This window comes from Ranitomeya imitator, chromosome 3 (assembly GCF_032444005.1).
Source record: "Ranitomeya imitator isolate aRanImi1 chromosome 3, aRanImi1.pri, whole genome shotgun sequence".
NCBI lineage: Eukaryota > Metazoa > Chordata > Amphibia > Anura > Dendrobatidae > Ranitomeya > Ranitomeya imitator.
The window spans coordinates 678,218,357-678,239,058 of NC_091284.1; the positions used below are offsets into that span (position 1 = coordinate 678,218,357).

At 44.2% G+C, this 20,702-nt stretch overlaps 1 protein-coding gene across 1 annotated transcript in view; it reads right to left on the reverse strand.

Annotated features, from left to right (window-relative positions):
• Positions 1-20,230, reverse strand: part of LOC138670761 (protein LBH-like) — an 86,707-nt gene extending 66,477 nt beyond the window's left edge. The window contains exons 1-2 of the mRNA XM_069758387.1: positions 20,169-20,230; positions 14,478-14,596 (exon numbers count right to left, since the gene is read on the reverse strand). Coding sequence (XP_069614488.1) covers positions 14,478-14,588 — 111 coding nt within the window. The 5' untranslated portion in view covers positions 14,589-14,596; positions 20,169-20,230. The remainder of the gene's footprint in view (positions 1-14,477; positions 14,597-20,168) is intronic.
• Between the last annotated feature and the right edge of the window lie 472 nt (positions 20,231-20,702).

The following is a 20,702-nucleotide window of genomic DNA, read 5'->3' on the forward strand; positions in this document are numbered from 1 at the left end:
CCCAGTCTTTGGAATGCAAGAGGAAATACCCCGCCAACGCCCCACAGGCCACAGGCTTAAATTCTAATATTTCTCTTCTGCTTGCACCTTTTAGGCTCGTCAAGATGGAAGCTTTCTGCAACCTGATGGCGGCCACCGTCTCAAGGTACTCGATCCCCAGTCGCCACTGTTTCTCCCGATGTGCCGTACCGGCATTACACCAGCATGTGTCCCACAACATTACCCGTGCCCTCAACAATGCTGTTACAGGGAAAGTCCACCTAACCACAGACACATGGACAAGTGCTTGTGGGCAGGGACGGTACATCTCACTGACGGCACACTGGGTTAATATAGTGGAAGTCGGGACCCAGTCGGACCTTGGGATGGAACACATAGTCCCCACGCCGAGGATTGCTGGCCCTACGTCAATCTGGGTTGCCCCCACAGTCTACAGCTCCTGCACCTCCTCCTCTTCATCCTCCATCTTTGAAATCAACACATCAGTCAGAAGCTGGAAGCACTGCAGCACTGCCTCAGCCAAGCAGCAACAGGCTGTGCTGAAGCTAATCTGCATATGTGACAAACCGCACAATGCAGAAGAGTTGTGGACAGTGCTAAAAGAGCAGTCAGATGTTTGGATGACACCGCTGAACCTAAAGCCAGGCATGGTCGTGTGTGACAATGGCCGTAACCTGATGGCGGCTCTGAGGAAAAGTGAGCTCACACACGTACCTTGCTTGGCCCATATGCTTAACCTCCTGGTTCAACGTTTTCTGAAAAGCTACCCAGAGCTTCCGGATCTGCTAGTGACAGTACGCCGTCTGTCTGCCCATTTTAGAAAGTCAGCTACAGCTTCAGCTGCCCTTGCCGTGCTTCAGTAGCGTTTGCAGGTACCAGCTCACTGGCATGTGTGTGATGTCCCAACGTGCTGGAACTCTACGCTGCTTATGTTGGAAAGGCTTTGTGAGCAGAAGACTTTGTGAGCTTTGTTGACTACCAACATCAACAAGGCCATCGATATTCAGTGGAGACTCCACACATAAGACCTCAGGAGTGGGCTTGAATGTCCGACATATGTACCATCCTCCAAAACTTTGAGGACTGCACCAAGATGGTGAGTGGCGATGACGCCATAATTAGAGTCACCATCCCGCTTCTCAGCCTTCTGAAAACCTCTCTGCTCACAATTAAAGAGGATGCATTGCAGGCAGAGCACGAGGACATGGAGCAAGGAACCATACAGGGGGTTACACTCAGCCCAGCCTCATGTCTTCTCATCGTGGATTGGTAGTCAATGAGGAGGAGGAGGAAGAACAGGAGCTACTTTCATGCACTATAGACGGTACTACAAACACAGCTGTCATACTGTCTGTTCAGCGGGGATTGCCTGAGCACAGGGAGGAGCACGGAATGGTCAGTCGTCCTGTTGGTGAGGACACGGAAGTCTTGCACATATAGCTGACTTTATACTGCACTGCGTTTCACGTGACACTCGCAAAAATTTTGGGTGACACTCATTACTGGTTGGTGACACTTCTAGACCCACGCTACAAGGAGAACTTTCAATCTCTTCTACCAGAGGCAGAGAGGTGTACTAAAATGTTGCAGTACCATAGGGACCTTGTAGCGGAGTTACTTTGAAAATTCACATGTGAGAACGCTGGCAGCAGACGTCAGAGTTTGTTGTACAACCAAGCAGTCCAAGTGAGAGAGACAGAAGTGCAATCCAGCTCAGGCAGGGGAACAATGGCAAAGTTCTGGGACAGTTTTCTGAGACCCTCCCATCGTGACGACGCAGAGGCAAGGGGTGCTGTCACAAGAAGTGCAATGTTTGGGAAGATGGTGAGGGAGTAACTTGCAGATTGTACAAACGTCCTCCGTGATTCCTCTGTGCCTTTTAATTATTGGGTATCCAAGCTGGACACGTGGCATGAACTGGCACTCTGCCTTGGAGGTCCTGGCCTGCTGCTAGCGTTCTGTCAGAGCAGGTTTTTAGTGCCGCTGGTGGAATTTGATAAAGCAATGCTGCTAATTTGGCTCAGTAGTTCATTAAAAATAGAGCTTTGTCCACTATATTAGTTTCTCTCCTTGAGAGCCATAACTTTGGCTGCCTCAAATGTACAAATGGCGAATATACAAATGGCGATTTGTAACCAAGATTAACATACTGTATACCCAATGCATTCAGACAATCACATAGCTGCATTTCTTGTAAAACATTTACAGATGTGACAGACAATGCTCATAGTGACACAATCTTGATAAATGTTTGTTTATTCACTTCACAAACAGTTCTAAGCCTCTCTATGTTTGTCATTGTAAAACATTAAGGTTTACTGAAACTATGCCTGTGGTGGTTAGATCTAAATCCTTGTGGCTTTTATTTTCTAGGGGTTTATGGGCCCTCGTCTGATGACTCCATGATATCTCAGTTTCATCTCAGTTTCATCCAACCTTTAAAAATGGCCACTTGAAGGTGTGGGTGAAACTAGAGTTACTACACAGTGTTATTCACTATATAAGACCAGAGAAACATGACTAAGACAGATGCCAAAACTAAGGTACCTGTACATGTACAGTGTGCTGATACCTGTTATGAAAGGTAATTCAGTACCACAATGGACATAGAGGTCAGCGCACATACAGTGACCTGGCAATAACCCAAAAAACAAGAACGAGCTCTGAGACGTGGGAACTCTGTTGACCGCAATCACTAATCCTCTCCAACCACACTAAAGGCAGCCGTGGATTGCGCCTAACGCTGCCTATGCAACTCGGCACGGCCTGAGAAACTAGCTAGCCTGAAGATAGAAAATAAGCCTACCTTGCCTCAGAGAAATACCCCAAAGGAAAAGGCAGCCCCCACATATAATGACTGTGAGTTAAGATGAAAAGACAAACGTAGAGATGAAATAGATTTAGCAAAGTGAGGCCCAACTTTCTGAACAGAGCGAGGATAGGAAAGGTAACTTTGCGGTCAACACAAAACCCTACAAAAACCACGCAAAGGGGGCAAAAAGACCCTCCGTACCGAACTAACGGCACGGAGGTACACCCTCTGCGTCCCAGAGCTTCCAGCAAGCAGAAAAAAACAAATTGACAAGCTGGACAGAAAAAAACAGCAAACAAATAGCAAAGAGGAACTTAGCTATGCAGAGCAGCAGGCCACAGGAACGATCCAGGAGGAAACAGGTCCAATACTAGAACATTGACTGGAAGCCAGGATCAAAGCACTAGGTGGAGTTAAATAGAGAAGCACCTAACGACTTCACCACATCACCTGAGGAAGGAAACTCAGAAGCCGCAGTACCACTTTCCTCCACCAACGGAAGCTCACAGAGTGTTGTGAATTCTGTGGCTGAGTTCACTTCTGTGGTCACAAGTGGTATTGCAGTCTCTGGGCTTCCTCCCTCAGGTGTTTTGGTGAGCTCGTTGGCTGCCTTGCTATTTAGCTCCACCTGAGTCTGTCTTCCTTGCTCCTTGTCAATGTTCCAGTGTTGGATCTGAGCTACTGCATCTTTCCTTGGGCCTGCTGCTCTGCTAGATAAGTGCTTCTAGTTTGTTTTCTGTTTTTTCTGTCCAGCTTGCTATTTACTTTTGCTGGAAGCTCTGAGAAGCAAAGGGGTGCACCGCCGTGCTGTTAGTTCGGCACGGTGGGTCTTTTTGCCCCTTTGCGTGGTTTTCGTTTTAGGGTTTTTGGTAGACTGCATAGTTCTCTTTGCTATCCTCGCTCTGTCTAGAATATCGGGCCTCACTTTGCTGAATCTATTTCATTCCTACGTTTGTCTTTTCATCTTGCTAACAGTCATTATATGTGGGGGGCTGCCTATTCCTTTGGGGTATTTCTCTGAGGTAAGTCAGGCTTGTATTTCTATCTTCAGGCCAGTCAGCTCCTCAGGCAGTGCCGAGTTGCATAGGTAGTGATAGGCGCAATCCACTGCTGCTTATAGTTGTGTGAGGATAGATCAGGTACTGCAGTCTACAGAGATTCCACGTCTCAGAGCTCGTCCTATTGTTTTTGGTTATTGCCAGATCTCTGTATGTGCGCTGATTACTGCACGCTGTGTTGCCTGATTGCCAGCCATAACAGTACAAGGAGCCACACCAATGATTCCCAATAGAGGGAAAAAAGAAATCCTGACATCATTTTTTTTTCTTAGCTCTGTCTTCAGTCTTTTTTTTCCCCTAGACATTAGAGTGCTTCAGGACACAGCTGTGGACATGGATATTCAGGCTCTGTGCTCCTCAATGGATAATCTCGTTGTAAATGTACAAAAGATTCAAGATACTATTGATCAGAAATCGATGCTAGAACCAAGAATTCCGATTCCTGATTTGTTTTTTGGTGACAGAACTAAGTTCCTGAGCTTCAGAAATAATTGTAAGCTATTTTTGGCCTTGAAACCTCATTCTTCTGGTAGTCCTATTCAACAGGTTTTGATTATTATTTCTTTTTTGCGCGGTGACCCTCAGGACTGGGCATTTTCTCTTGCGCCAGGAGATTCTGCATTGAGTAATGTTGATGCATTTTTTCAGGCGCTGGGATTGCTTTACGATGAGCCTAATTCAGTGGATCAGGCTGAGAAAAATCTGCTGGCTTTATGCCAGGGTCAGGATGATGTAGAAATATATTGTCAGAAATTTAGGAAGTGGTCAGTACTCACTCTGTGGAATGAATCTGCACTAGCGGCTTTGTTCAGAAAGGGTCTCTCTGAAGCTCTTAAGGATGTAATGGTGGGATTTCCTATGCCTGCTGGTTTGAATGAGTCTATGTCCTTGGCCATTCAGATCGGTCGTCGCTTGCGCGAGCGTAAATCTGTGCACCATCTGGCGGTATTGTCTGAGAGTAAACCTGAGCCTATGCGGTGCGACAGGACTATGACTAAAGTAGAACGGCAAGAACACAGACGTCTGAACAGACTGTGTTTCTATTGTGGTGATTCTACTCATGCTATTTCTAATTGTCCTAAACGCACTAGGCGGTTTGATAGCTCTGCCGTTATTGGTACTGTACAGTCCAAATTCCTTTTGTCCATTACCTTAATGTGCTCTTTGTCATCGTATTCTGTCATGGCGTTTGTGGATTCAGGCGCTGCCCTGAATCTGATGGATTTGGATTATGCTAAACGTTGTGGATTTTTCTTGGAGCCTTTGCGGTGTCCTATTCCGTTGAGAGGAATTGATGCTACACCTTTGGCCAAGAATAAGCCTCAGTACTGGGCCCAGCTGACCATGTGCATGGCTCCTGCACATCAGGAAGTTATTCGCTTTCTGGTACTGCATAATTTGCATGATGTGGTCGTGTTGGGGTTGCCATGGCTACAAATCCATAATCCAGTATTGGATTGGAACTCTATGTCGGTAACCAGCTGGGGTTGTCAGGGAGTACATGGTGATGTTCCATTTTTGTCTATTTCGTCATCCATTCCTTCTGACATCCCAGAGTTCTTGTCGGACTTTCAGGATGTATTTGAAGAGTCCAAATCTGATGCCCTACCTCCGCATAGGAATTGTGATTGTGCTATCGATTTGATTCCTGGTAGTAAATTCCCTAAGGGTCGTTTATTTAATTTGTCCGTACCTGAACACACCGCTATGCGCAGTTATGTGAAGGAGTCCCTGGAGAAGGGACATATTCGCCCATCGTCGTCACCATTGGGAGCAGGGTTCTTTTTTGTAGCCAAGAAGGATGGTTCGCTAAGACCGTGTATTGATTACCGCCTTCTTAATAAGATCACTGTTAAGTTTCAGTATCCCTTGCCATTGATTTCTGACTTGTTTGCTCGGATTAAGGGGGCTAGTTGGTTTACTAAGATTGATCTTCGTGGTGCGTATAATCTGGTGAGAATCAGGCAGGGAGATGAATGGAAAACGGCATTTAATACGCCCGAGGGTCATTTTGAGTATCTGGTGATGCCGTTCGGACTTGCCAATGCTCCATCTGTTTTTCAGTCTTTTATGCATGACATTTTCCGTGAGTATCTGGATAAATTCTTGATTGTTTACTTGGATGACATTTTGATCTTCTCAGATGATTGGGAGTCTCATGTGAAGCAAGTCAGAATGGTTTTCCAGGTACTGCGTGCTAATTCCTTGTTCGTGAAGGGATCAAAGTGTCTCTTCGGTGTGCAGAAAGTTTCATTTTTGGGGTTCATCTTTTCCCCTTCTACTATCGAGATGGATCCGGTTAAGGTTCAGGCCATCCAGGATTGGACTCAGCCGACATCTCTAAAAAGTCTGCAGAAATTCCTGGGCTTTGCTAATTTTTATCGTCGCTTCATCTGTAATTTTTCTAGCATTGCCAGACCATTGACCGATTTGACCAAGAAGGGTGCTGATTTGGTTAATTGGTCTTTTGCTGCCGTGGAAGCTTTTCAGGAGTTGAAGCGTCGTTTTTGCTGTGCCCCTGTGTTGTGTCAACCTGATGTTTCTCTTCCGTTCCAGGTCGAGGTTGATGCTTCTGAGATTGGTGCAGGGGCGGTTTTGTCACAGAGAGGTTCTGGTTGCTCAGTGTTCAAACCATGTGCTTTCTTTTCCAGGAAATTTTCTGCTGCTGAGCGTAATTATGATGTGGGCAACCGAGAGTTGCTGGCCATGAAGTGGGCATTCGAGGAGTGGCGTCATTGGCTTGAGGGTGCTAAGCATCGCGTGGTGGTTTTGACTGATCATAAGAACCTTACTTATCTTGAGTCTGCCAAGCGCTTGAATCCTAGACAGGCCCGTTGGTCGTTATTTTTTGCTCGTTTTGATTTTGTGATTTCATACCTTCCGGGCTCTAAAAATGTGAAGGCGGATGCTCTGTCTAGGAGTTTTGTGCCCGACTCTCCGGGGTTATCTGAGCCGGCGAGTATCCTCAAGGAAGGAGTCATTGTGTCTGCCATCTCCCCTGATTTGCGGAGAGTGTTGCAGAAATTTCAGGCTAATAAACCTGATCGTTGTCCGGCCGAGAAACTGTTCGTCCCTGATAGGTGGACTAGTAAAGTTATCTCTGAACTTCATTGTTCGGTGCTGGCCGGTCATCCAGGAATCTTTGGTACCAGGGAGTTGGTTGCTAGATCCTTCTGGTGGCCATCTCTGTCACGGGATGTGCGTGCTTTTGTGCAGTCCTGTGGAATTTGTGCTAGGGCTAAGCCCTGCTGTTCACGTGCCAGTGGGTTGCTTTTGCCCTTGCCGGTCCCGAAGAGGCCTTGGACACATATTTCGATGGATTTCATTTCTGACCTTCCCGTTTCTCAAAAAATGTCGGTCATTTGGGTGGTCTGTGATCGCTTTTCTAAAATGGTCCATCTGGTGCCCTTGGTTAAATTGCCTTCCTCCTCTGATTTGGTGCCTTTGTTCTTCCAGCATGTGGTTCGTTTACATGGCATTCCTGAGAATATTGTTTCTGACAGAGGTTCCCAGTTTGTCTCGAGGTTCTGGCGAGCCTTTTGTGGTAGGATGGGCATTGACCTATCTTTCTCCTCGGCCTTCCATCCTCAGACTAATGGCCAGACCGAACGAACCAATCAGACCTTGGAAACATATCTGAGATGTTTTGTTTCCGCTGACCAGGATGATTGGGTGTCATTTTTGCCGTTGGCTGAGTTCGCCCTTAATAATCGGGCCAGCTCGGCTACCTTGGTCTCTCCATTTTTCTGCAATTCTGGGTTCCATCCTCGTTTCTCTTCAGGACAGGTTGAGTCTTCGGACTGTCCTGGTGTGGATTCTGTGGTGGACAGGTTGCAGCAGATCTGGACTCAGGTAGTGGACAATTTGACCTTGTCCCAGGAGAAGGCTCAGCTTTTCGCTAATCGCAGACGCCGTGTGGGACCCCGACTTCGTGTTGGGGATCTGGTTTGGTTATCTTCTCGTCATATTCCTATGAAGGTTTCCTCTCCTAAATTTAAACCTCGTTTTATTGGTCCGTATAGGATTTCTGAGATTCTCAATCCGGTGTCTTTTCGTCTGATCCTCCCAGACTCCTTTTCCATACATAATGTATTCCATAGGTCGTTGTTGAGGAGATACGTGGCACCTATGGTTCCATCTGTGGAGCCTCCTGCCCCTGTTTTGGTGGAGGGGGAATTGGAGTATATTGTGGAGAAGATTTTGGATTCTCGTGTCTCTAGACGGAAACTCCAGTATCTGGTCAAATGGAAGGGTTATGCTCAGGAAGATAATTCCTGGGTTTTTGCCTCTGATGTCCATGCCCCAGATCTTGTTCGTGCCTTTCATGTGGCTCATCCTGGTCGGCCTGGGGGTTCTGGTGAGGGTTCGGTGACCCCTCCTCAAGGGGGGGGTACTGTTGTGAATTCTGTGGCTGAGTTCACTTCTGTGGTCACAAGTGGTATTGCAGTCTCTGGGCTTCCTCCCTCAGGTGTTTTGGTGAGCTCGTTGGCTGCCTTACTATTTAGCTCCACCTGAGTCTGTCTTCCTTGCTCCTTGTCAATGTTCCAGTGTTGGATCTGAGCTACTGCATCTTTCCTTGGGCCTGCTGCTCTGCTAGATAAGTGCTTCTAGTTTGTTTTCTGTTTTTTCTGTCCAGCTTGCTATTTACTTTTGCTGGAAGCTCTGAGAAGCAAAGGGGTGCACCGCCGTGCTGTTAGTTCGGCACGGTGGGTCTTTTTGCCCCTTTGCGTGGTTTTCGTTTTAGGGTTTTTGGTAGACTGCATAGTTCTCTTTGCTATCCTCGCTCTGTCTAGAATATCGGGCCTCACTTTGCTGAATCTATTTCATTCCTACGTTTGTCTTTTCATCTTGCTAACAGTCATTATATGTGGGGGGCTGCCTATTCCTTTGGGGTATTTCTCTGAGGTAAGTCAGGCTTGTATTTCTATCTTCAGGCCAGTCAGCTCCTCAGGCAGTGCCGAGTTGCATAGGTAGTGATAGGCGCAATCCACTGCTGCTTATAGTTGTGTGAGGATAGATCAGGTACTGCAGTCTACAGAGATTCCACGTCTCAGAGCTCGTCCTATTGTTTTTGGTTATTGCCAGATCTCTGTATGTGCGCTGATTACTGCACGCTGTGTTGCCTGATTGCCAGCCATAACACAGAGAGAACCAGCCGAAGTACCACTTGTGAGCACAGGAGGGAGCTCTGCCACAGAATTCACAACAGATACCTGCATAATTGGGGACGCCCATGCAGTGTAGGTAATCTCCCAGGGGTTCTCTGTCTTGGTGTTGCTTCTCTGATATTCCAGACGGATGATGTTTAAAAGCCCCTTGGTGATGATCTAAGTATACTGTATGTAGTTAATCTTCATATATACAGTACAGGCCTTCTACAGACCTTGGACACACCTTCTCATTTAAAGATTTTTCTGTATTTTCATGACTATGAAAAACTGTACATTCACACTGAAGGCATCAAAATTATGAATTAACACATGTGGAAATATATACTTAACAAAAAAGTGTGAAACAACTGAAATGATGTCTTATATTCTAGGTTCTTCAAAGTAGCCACCTTTTGCTTTGATAACTGCTTTGCACACTCTTGGCATTCTCTTGATGAGCTTCAAGAGGTAGTCATCGGGAATGGTTTTCACTTCACAGGTGTGCCCTGTCAGGTTTAATAAGTGGGATTTCTTGCCTTATAAATGGTGTTGGGACCATCAGTTGTGTTGTGCAGAAGTCTGGTGGATACACAGCTGATAGTCCTACTGAATAGACTGTTAGAATTTGTATTATGGCAAGAAAAAAGCAGCTAAGTAAAGAAAAACGAGTGGCCATCGTTACTTTAAGAAATGAAGGTCAGTCAGTCCGAAAAATTGGGCAAACTTTGAAAGTGTCCCCAAGTGCAGTGGCAAAAACCATCAAGCGCTACAACTGGTTCACATGAGGACCACCCCAGGAAAGGAAGACCAATTCACCTCTGCTTCTAAGGATAAGCTTATCCGTGTCACCAGCCTCAGGAATCGCAGGTTAACAGCAGCTCAGATTAGAGACCAGGTCAATGCCACACAGAGCATTTTACCATGCCTTCATTGTAAAATAGCTGCTAGGAAACTACTGCTAAGGACAGGCAACAAACAGAAGAGACTTGTTTGGGCTAAAGAACACAAGGAATGGACATTAGACCAGTGGAAATCTGTGTTTTGGTTTGAGTCCAAATTTGAGATATTTGGTTCCAACCACTGTGTCTGTGTGCGACGCAGAAAACGTGAACGGATGGACTCTACATGCCTGGTTCCCACCATGAAGCATGGAGGAGGAGGTGTGATGGTTTGGGGGTGCTTTGCTGGTGACACTGTTGGGGATTTATTCAAAATTGAAGGCATACTGAACCAGCATGGCTACCACAGCATTTTGCAGCGGTATGCTATTCCATCCGGTTTGCGTTTAGTTGGACCATCAGTTATTTTTCAACAGGACAATGACCCCAAACACACCTCCAGGCTGTGCAAGGGCTATCTGACCAAGAAGGAGAGTGATGGGTTGCTACGCCAGATGACCTGGCCTCCACAGTCACCAGACCTGAACCCAATCGAGATGGTTTGGGGTGAGCTGGACCGCAGCGTGAAGGCAAAAGGGCCAACAAGTGCTAAGCATCTCTGGGAACTCCTTCATGATTGTTGTAAGACCATTCCCGATGATTACCTCTTGAAGCTCATCAAGAGAATGTCAAGAGTGTGCAAAGCAGTCATCGTAGCAAAAGGTGGCTACAGGGCCGCGCTTAGTTACCCGATGTTTACCCTGGTTACCATCCTAAAAGTAAATAAAACAAACGCTTCATACTTATCTTCTGCTGTCTGTCCTCCGGCGCTGTGCTTTCCTGCACTCACTGTGAGCACAGCGGCCGGAAAGCAGAGTGGTGACGTCACCGCTCTGCTTTCCGGCCGCTGTGCTCACAGCCAGTACAGAGAAGCAGAGCGCCGGGGACAGACAGCGGTAGGTAAGTATGTAGCGTTTGTTTTTTTTACTTTTAGGATGGTATCCACAGTAACATGCCGCCTGATGCATCAGTAAAAATAGGTTTTGTGACTTTAAGAGTCCCTCCTTCATAAATGAAACAAGATGGGCCTGCTTATGTGTCACACAGCACATGGCCAGCTAGGGTTGTTAAATGTTACAATGACATTTCCCCGTGAATGCATTTGTAGTGGTTGAAAGCAATGTTAAAGTTGAAAAACGCTTCAAAAACGCTGCGTCTGAACTAAGCCTAAGTGGGAGTGGAAATTTTCGGACTGGGGTTAAATATTTGGCCTTAAAGGCAAGTCATTTACCTGCAAAGGATGTACCTTGACATATTTCCCAACAAAATCCGTTTTGGTTTTGTTTTAATGTGTTTTTTGTGGCACCGGGAAAAATGTCATCAATCTCTGAAAAAATTGATTAAAGCTGTGAACTAGGAGTCAGGAATGCTTCCAGGGGCGATCCCCATGAGGTTCCTGTGTCATTTGAGCAGTGTTTCCATCATTTTCAGACCTTAAAAGGACCCCCGGGGGGGATCGTGGTAAAATACTTGGGTCTCCCATAGACTTACATTGGGCTCATTGTTCTGGCCGAGTACCCAAGTATTCCAAACTGCTCGACCCGAGCAACGAGCACCCGAGCATTTTAGTGCTCGCTCATCACTACTAATTAAGCAATCAAAGATGGCAAAAAATCACAGTTTATTTTGATATTCCACAGGACCCAAAATATAATCACTAAAATTGTAATAAACTTTTTAAAACCTTTAGAACAGGGTCAAAAGGTATGTTCGGTGATGAGCTTTTTGGGCTTTTACATGAAGTGCTATGGCCCACGTGTCCAATTTTGTCTGTAGGAAAACTCGTTTGTGGCTGGAAAGTCATTGTGTTGGTACCGTCTAATGAGATCATAGTATTATAACGTTTATGACGTTCCTACTGAAGTTTCTAGTATATGTGCTGCTGAAGTTTGTAAAAGTACATGGCTTTAAGGTATCCTGAAGATTCAGTATGTAATCCCATAGCTCAAATAACACTACATAGATTTCCATTGATTTTGGTATTAGGCACGCAAATATCTTCTTCAACCAGGTATGTATGTGTCCCATTATTTATGTACTCGTCTAATCTCTAATTGGGATTCCATCTATTATTTGTACACGACCAGTGAAAGACTCACACACATCTCATTTTTCTTCTATTTTACTTAAAGGGGTTCTGAAAACAAGTTATTGCCAATTCATAGGATAGGTGATGCCTTGTTGATCGGTAGGAGTCTGACCTCTGGGACTCACACTGAACTGCAACATGGGGGAATTTTTATCCCTGCTAGAATGGAGAGACAGGGCACCTGCTCCACAGCTACTCCATTCGTTCTGTATGGGACTGCAAAGTTTCGAGCGCAGCTCATTTAGGTAATGAATAAACTGTCCACCATATGTAGTGTACATGTTCCCCATTCTGCTGATCGGTGCAGGTCCCGGCAGTTGGACCCCCATTGAACAATAACTTACTGCATATTCTTGTAGATTGTGAGCCCTCGCGGGCAGGGTCCTCTCTCCTCATGTACCAGCTGTGACTTGTATTGATTAAGATTATTGTACTTGTTCTTTTATTATGTATACCCCTCCTCACATGTAAAGCTCCTTGGAATAAATGGCGCTATAATAATAAATAATAATAATAACAACAACAATATACTGTCGATAGGTAATAACTTTACCTTAATAGCCGCAAGGGACCAAGACCGCCCTGTAGCCTAGTCAGATAGGAAAACCCCCATCTGCTTCTCCCCACCCGAATGCCTTGGATTGCCTATGTGCGCTTATAGGTAGAGACCTGTCAATCACTGGCATTGTGAGGGGAGAAACTGCCAAGGACCCGCCTATCTGACTAGTCGGCAAAACAGACTCAATTGTTAAAATATGCCGCAGTGTCAAACATATCTGGCTGAGATAATACAGCCAGTGTCAGGTACATAATGGTCACGAATTGGGCAGCATATATCACCTTTCAGGTTCCCTTTAACCTTATAATATTTCAAATTTCCAAAGTTGTTCATGCGAACACATTTCATTGTAATTACATAGTAACATAGTTATTAAGGTTGAAGGAAGACTTTAAGTCCATCTAGTTCAACCCATAGCCTAACCTAACATGCCCTAACATGGTGATCCAGAGGAAGGCAAAATAAACCCATATGGCAAATAATAAGCTCCATTTTGGGGAAAAAAATTCCTTCCCGACTCCACATACGGCAATCAGACTAGTTCCCTGGATCAACGCCCTATCAAGGAATCTAGTATATATACCCTGTAACATTATACTTTTCCAGAAATGTAGCCAATCCCCTCTTAAATTTAAGTAATGAATCACTCATTACAACATCATACGGCAGCGAGTTCCATAGTCTCACTGCCCTTACAGTAAAGGGTCCGCGTCTGTTATTATGTCTAAACCTTCTTTCCTCCAGACGTAGAGGATGCCCCCTTGTCCCTGTCTCAGGTCTATGATTAAAAAGATCATCAGAAAGGTCTTTGTACTGTCCCCTCATATATTTATACATTAACATAAGATCACCCCTTAGTCTTCGTTTTTCCAAACTAAATAGCCCCAAGTGTAATAGCCTATCTTGGTATTGCAGACCCCCCAGTCCTCTAATAACCTTGGTCGCTCTTCTCTGCACCCGCTCCAGTTCAGCTATGTCTTTCTTATACACCGGAGACCAGAACTGTGCACAGTATTCTAAGTGTGGCCGAACTAGTGACTTGTAGAAAGGTAAAATTATGTTCTCCTCATGAGCATCTATGCCTCTTTTAATGCATCCCATTATTTTATTTGCCTTTGTAGCAGCTGCCTGACACTGGCCACTGAATATGAGTTTGTCATCCACCCATACACCCAGGGCTTTTTCATTGACGGTTTTGCCCAGAGTTTTAGAATTAAGCGCATAGTTATACATCTTATTACTTCTACCCAACATTTATCCCCATTAAAGCTCATTTGCCATTTATCAGCCCAAGCTTCTAGTTTACATAAATCATCCTGTAATATAAAATTGTCCTCCTCTGTATTGATTACCCTGCAGAGTTTAGTGTTATCTGCAAATATTGAAATTCTGCTCTGAATGCCCCCTACAAGGTAATTAATAATTATGTTAAAAAGAAGAGGGCCCAATACTGACCCCTGTGGTACCCCATTGCTAACCGCGACCCAGTCCGAGTGTGCTCCATTAATAACCACCCTGTGTTTCCTATACCTGAGCCAGCTCTTAACCCACTTACACATATTTTCCCCTATCCCCATTATTCTCATTTTCTGTATCAACCTTTTGTGTGGCACCGTATCAAAAGCTTTTGAAAAGTCCATATACACTACGTCCACTGGGTTCCCTTGGTCCAGACCGGAACTTACCTCTTCATAGAAGCTGATCAGATTAGTCTGACATGAACGGTCCCTAGTAAACCCGTGGTATAGCAAAAATAATTGCGTCATGAGGTATGTTGTATGATTTGATCAATATTTACTTTCCAATTAGAATGATCATTGAAAATATGCTAAATCAGATATTATTTATGACACTATGTATTTTCCCATTACCTGAAAAGGCAGACGGCTGTCACTGTATTTCAGTGCTGCCTCATCCACGCCATGAACCACTTCATTTACATCCTCCTTCACTGGCAGGTTCAGGACCGACACTTCATTCATGATGCCTCCTAGAAATAGTTACCAAAAAAATATATATATATATTTTTTCTACAAAGATTTTCTGTGTTTTAGTGCATATATTTATGATTTCATTCACATTTTGGAAAAGTATTATATTACAGCAGACATCAAGAGAGCTATGCCAATTCTCAATATGCATTAGATATACCTAATATGTAGGACAAAACATGATTTTCAGTTCCACTCAAAACTTGAAAAGAAAAGGGTGTGAGCAGTGCTCAATAAGTAAGTATACAGTACATATTTATACTACTTAAAGGCTTTGTCAGGGCAGAAATTGTTGGTAGCAGCTGGTACCTCCATTGATCTGCTGCAAACTATTGCCAGTTACTGCAGCTCCATTCACCGTGTTTAACCCCTTCACGACATTTGACGTACAGGTTCGTGAAAGGTTGTGTCCCTGCCTTTGATGCAGGCTCCAACGCTGAACCCACATCTATCCCCGCACATGACAGCCGATCTGATTAAATGCCTGATAGCATCATTTAACACCAGCAGGTCGGAAGGGCATCACAAGTCCCTCCCCTGTCATGTGATCGCGGGTCGCCCATGGGTTGCCATGACAGCAGGGGGTATGCAGAAGACCCCCCGTACCGTAAAAAATTTAAACACCACAGTTTTTTTGTTTTTTTTTGGCTGCTGCAAAATTGCGATAAAATGCAATCTACCCCAAAATGGTATCAACAAAAACATCAGCTCAGGGCACAAAAAATAAGCTGTAACCCAGCCCCAGATCCTGGAAAATGTATTTATTTTATTTTATTTTTTTTTACAAATTTTGGATTTTTTTTTTCAGAACTTAAATAAAACAGAACCTATGCATGTTTGGTATCTGCGTACTCATACAGACCTGGAGAATGATATTGGCAGGTCAGTTTTAACATTTAGTGAACATAGAAAATAGAAAACCAAAACCAAACTGCCTTTGGAATTTTTGTTCCAGTTTTCGGGTACGCTATATGGTAAAATCAATAGAGTCATTCAAAATTACAACATTGACAATACAAAAAGTTATGGCTCTGGGAAGAAGGGGAGCAAAAAAACAAAAGAGCAAAAATGGAAATTCGCAGGGTCATGAAGGGATTAAAAGAAAGCTATAATTAGAAAATGATCTAGTTTTTAAATCAGGTATTTGTATTAAACATATTTTTTAAACATTTTGGCATTCTTTTATGTTTTATATATATCAGAAATGGTATTAAAGATGAAAAACAACACTTGCAATTTTCACACTGGCCACTTTTAGATTCTAACTTTCTATTATTTGAGGAAACAATACATGTAAATTAGCCACAATGGTCAGACCTGGACCCCATCTTTTGTATTGAATGAGCGTGTGCAAAGGTCATTATAAAGGGGAGGAGCAAGGTCAGCTGTGACATTGCCTGTTGGACGAATAGAAGTAGCGCATATGGCGCATGCACACTGCACCTACAGCACAAGACGTCAAGCATCATTGCGCACGCACAGGGAGAGGGAGTAGTCCTTGGGAATGCGCAGGAGGCATAAAGACGTCCGGTTGAGCACGGGATGCTGTGGACAGCAGGGCGCATGTGCGCAGCCACAAGGAGTAGAATGCAATGCATAAACCCCTAAGGATGACCAGATCAAAGGGTGGAAGAGTATATGAGCCTAGCGTGTGCCAAATAATACAGCAAGGATGCCGACACAATATGACACATCGAAAAAATAAACATGATTGAAAATATATGTCAGCAGGCTCATTTGCAGGATGCTGTAGAGGAGAATCCCTGGGAGTAGTAGTGGCTCAGAGGGCAGACTGGAACCACAGGTCAGAAGTGGCTCTAAATAGTATAAATAACAACAATAAGTACAGAGACAATAAGAAAAAAGGACATAAAAACTAGGTTAAAATCAAAACCTCTGGATTGAGGCAGTTGGGGTGGCAAAAGGGAACCAAATAAGAGGATCACTGTGTATAGTCAAGTAAAAATGTGTTGATGCATTATTATAAGAAAGAGGCAAAACTATGGGACTCATTAAGGCCCTTGGGGCCATGGTATCGAATGTGACAATCCACTTAGTTGCCCTCTGGGCTAGAAGCCTTTTGTTATTACCCCCTATGACCCCCATGTAAATAGTATCGATGCCCCTAACCATAAGAGATTTATCATCACAATTATAAGTCCTAAGATGGCGGGGGATCGTTTTTAGGTCGGCCACTGTCTAGGGGTCGGCCACTGTCTTGGCCGCACAAATGTCCCACACAGGCTTGCGTTCTCCCACAGAAAATATTGACTGTGGACCTCTGGCAGAAGAGATGCCACAGTGATAACTGCAGCGGCACTTCAGCAGCATAAAGATACCTTCACACTAAACGATATCGCTAGCGATCCGTGACGTTGCATCGTCCTCGCTAGTGAAATCGTTCAGTTTGACACGCAGCAGCGATCAGAATCCTGCTGTGATGTCGTTGGTCGGGGCTAGAAGGCCAGAACTTTATTTGGTCGCTGGCTCTCCCGCTGACATCGCTGAATCGGCGTGTGTGACACCGATTCAGCGATGTCTTCGCTGGTAACCAGGGTAAACATCGGGTTACTAAGCCCAGGGCCACGCCGGTAACCAGGGTAAACATCGGGTTAATAAGCGCAGGGCCACGCTTAGTAACCCGATGTTTACCCTGGTTACCATCCTAAAAGTAAAAAAAACAAACGCTTCATACTTACCTTCCGCTGTCTGTCCTCGGCGCTGTGCTTTCCTGCACTCACTGTGAGCACAGCGGCCGGAAAGCAGAGCGGTGACGTCACCGCTGTGCTTTCCGGCCGCTGTGCTCACAGCCAGAGCAGAGAAGCAGAGCGCCGGGGACAGACAGCGGAAGGTAAGTATGAAGCGTTTGTTTTTTTTTACTTTTAGGATGGTAACCAGGGTAAACATCGGGTTACTAAGCGCAGCCCTGCGCTTATTAACCCGATGTTTACCCTGGTTACCGGCATCGTTGGTCGCTGGAGAGCTGTCTGTGTGACAGCTCTCCAGCGACCTAACAGCGATGCTGCAGCGATCCAGATCGTTGTCGGTATCGCTGCAGCGTCGTTTAGTGTGAAGGTACCTTAAGTTGACCTGCTGTGTGTCTTAAACCCGCAATGCTTGTCAATTTACACTGCAAATATTTGTGGCATTATGTGCATGAGATTTCTTCACGTCTTTTGCCAGAAGGTACCTTTTTATTTATCTCTTTCATACCGTGGCCAATTTCTATTTTTGTTTTTTCTTCCCCTTGTTCCCAGAGCCATAACTTTTTTTTATTTTTCTGTCCACTTAAATATATGAGGGCTTGTTTTTTTTATGAGACAAGTTGTACTTTTGAATAACGCCATTTATTTTACCATACAGTGTACTTGGAAACCGGAAAAAAATTCCAAGTCAGGAAAAATTGGGAAAAAAACATAATGCTGATATTGTTTTTTGGGATTTGTTTCTACGGTGCACATTTTGTGGTAAAATTTACCTCAATATCAATCTGCTCATCAGTACAATTACGGCAAACCAATTACGGTAATCGTCTAAGGGGCACTTCCATCTGTTTGTCTGTCTGTCTGTCACGGAAATCTCACGTCGCTGATTGGTCGCGGCAGGCAGGCTATGCCTATGCAGCATCAATAGTAAAAAGATCTCATGTTAAAAATAATAAACAAAATAAAAAATCATTATATTCTCACCATCTGTCGCCTTTCCCGCTGCTCCTCGCAACGCTCTGGTCCATGCATTGCGGTCTCACGAGATGATGACATAGCGGTCTCGCGAGACCGCTACGTCATCATCTCGCGAGACCGCAATGCATTCTTGGGACCAGAGCATCGGTAAACGCCTCGCCTGGATCCGGGGGCCGACGGAAGGTGAGTATATAACTACTTTTTATTTTAATTCTTTTTTTTTAACAGGGATATGGTGCCCACATTGCAATATACTATGTGGGCTGTGTTAGATACTGCATGGGCTGTGTTATATACTATGTGGCTGTGGTATATATTACGTGGCTGGGCAATATACTACATCGCTGTGCTCTATACTACGTGGCCTGTGTTATGTACTGCATGGGCTGTGTTATATACTACGTGGCTGTGCTATATACTACGTGTCTGTGCAATATATTATGTGGCTGTGCAATATATTACGTGGCTGGGCAATATACTACATGGGCTGTGTTATATACTGCATGATCTGTGTTATATACTGCGTGGGCTGTGTTATATACTACGTCACGTCTATGTGCTATATACTACGTGGCTGTGGTATATATTACATGGCTGGGCAATATACTACATCACTGTGCTCTATACACCGTGACCTGTGTTATATACTGCATGGGCTGTGTTATATACTACGTCTCTGTGCTCTGTACTATGTGGCTGTGCTATATACTATGTGGCTGTGCTATATACTATGTGGCTGTGCAATATATAATGTAGCTGTGCAATATAATACGTGCCTGGGCAATATACTACGTGTCTGTGCTATATACTACGGGGGCTGTGCTATATACTACGTGGCTGGGCAATATACTACGTGGGCTGTGCTATATACTACGTGAGCCGTGTTATATACTACATGGGCTGTATGCTACTTGGCTGTGCTATATTTCTCTGCTGTATCTGTGCATCATGAATTGTGGTATGTATTAAAGAGGGGGCCCACTGAGACTCTTTCGCCCGAGGCCCTCAAAAACCTGGAGCAGGCCCTGGCTTGACTGATTGTTCGTGGCCCGGCGTGACCAATCAGCAACAGGCGCAGTCCGGCCGCGAATTGGCATGGAATTTGAACCACGCTTCGCTAATTAGTCGCACCCGGCCGGCCGAATCCTGTGTATAAATTGCATTATTCTGAAAACTTCATAAATAAACTACATACATGCGCAGTCCGGCCGCGAATTGGCGTGGAATTTGAACCACGCTTCGCTAATTAGTCACGCCCGGCCGGCCGAATCCTGTGTATAAATTGCATTATTCTGAAAACTTCATAAATTAACTACATACATATTCTAGAGTACCCAATGTGTTAGAAACGGGCCACCATCTAGTATTAATATATACTATGATTAACTACAGTGTTTTGTCCTCCCCAAAAAGTATACATTGTAATGTGATTCATATTAACTAGTTTTTTAAATAAACAACACAGTACAAATAGAAGATCGTGCCAAACACAGGTGATTAGAGATAAATAACATGATAAAAACATGAATTTGTTACTTCACAGGGAAAAAAGTACTTGATTTTAATTTTTTTTATATAACAAGTAACAACAGCTTTAACAAAACTTTTTCACTCCATGAATTCTTTACATAAATTTCATCGATAGCATTAGCTTAAAATCTCCCATTAAAGCAGCTCAATGAATACTACCTGTATTTATACCATGCTATAATTACTTCAGATATTCCTGGTATCAGTAAAATGTTCCATCAATATATGTTAGTGGTTGCTCCGGAGCAGAATCTATGGATGAATTGTCAGCATGGAGTGCGGTCTAGTGATATGTGATCCCTTGTTTGTTTTTTATTCTTAAAAATTATTAAAATAAAATATTTGTGACATTTCCTACCTCTCAGTGGTTGTACAGTCTCATGCTAGAAGCTCGTAGATCTCTCCCCAGCTGCTCATAGTCTTAAGACGGCTCTGTCCTTGGAGTCAGTTAATCCCCATTTACCCATGATCCCTGCTGCGTTGCTTCTGTGGTACTAACCAAACTCAAAGCTGCCATTATTAAGACTTAAAGGTCTTCATTCATGGTAATTAGTGTTTTATTTTTATCACTTTCAAAATACAAAGATTTCTCTCACCTAGGACACTGACAGTTACAAATTATTGCTTCTTGTAGCTACAGACTTGGATGATGGCACTGAGTCTAACAATTAGGGTTCTGTATACACCAAATACATGCTAAATGTGTCCACAGCCTATAATGATAGCAATATTCATCAGTGCAAGGTCCCATTCAGATATCCACACGTTCGTATGTCCATGTCCCAAAAAAACTCAAACATATCTGTTTCAGTCTGAGTTACAGATCACACTCACCCATTCAAATAAGTGGGTCCATGACTTACAGTGTGTCTTAAGGTACCGTCACACTGGC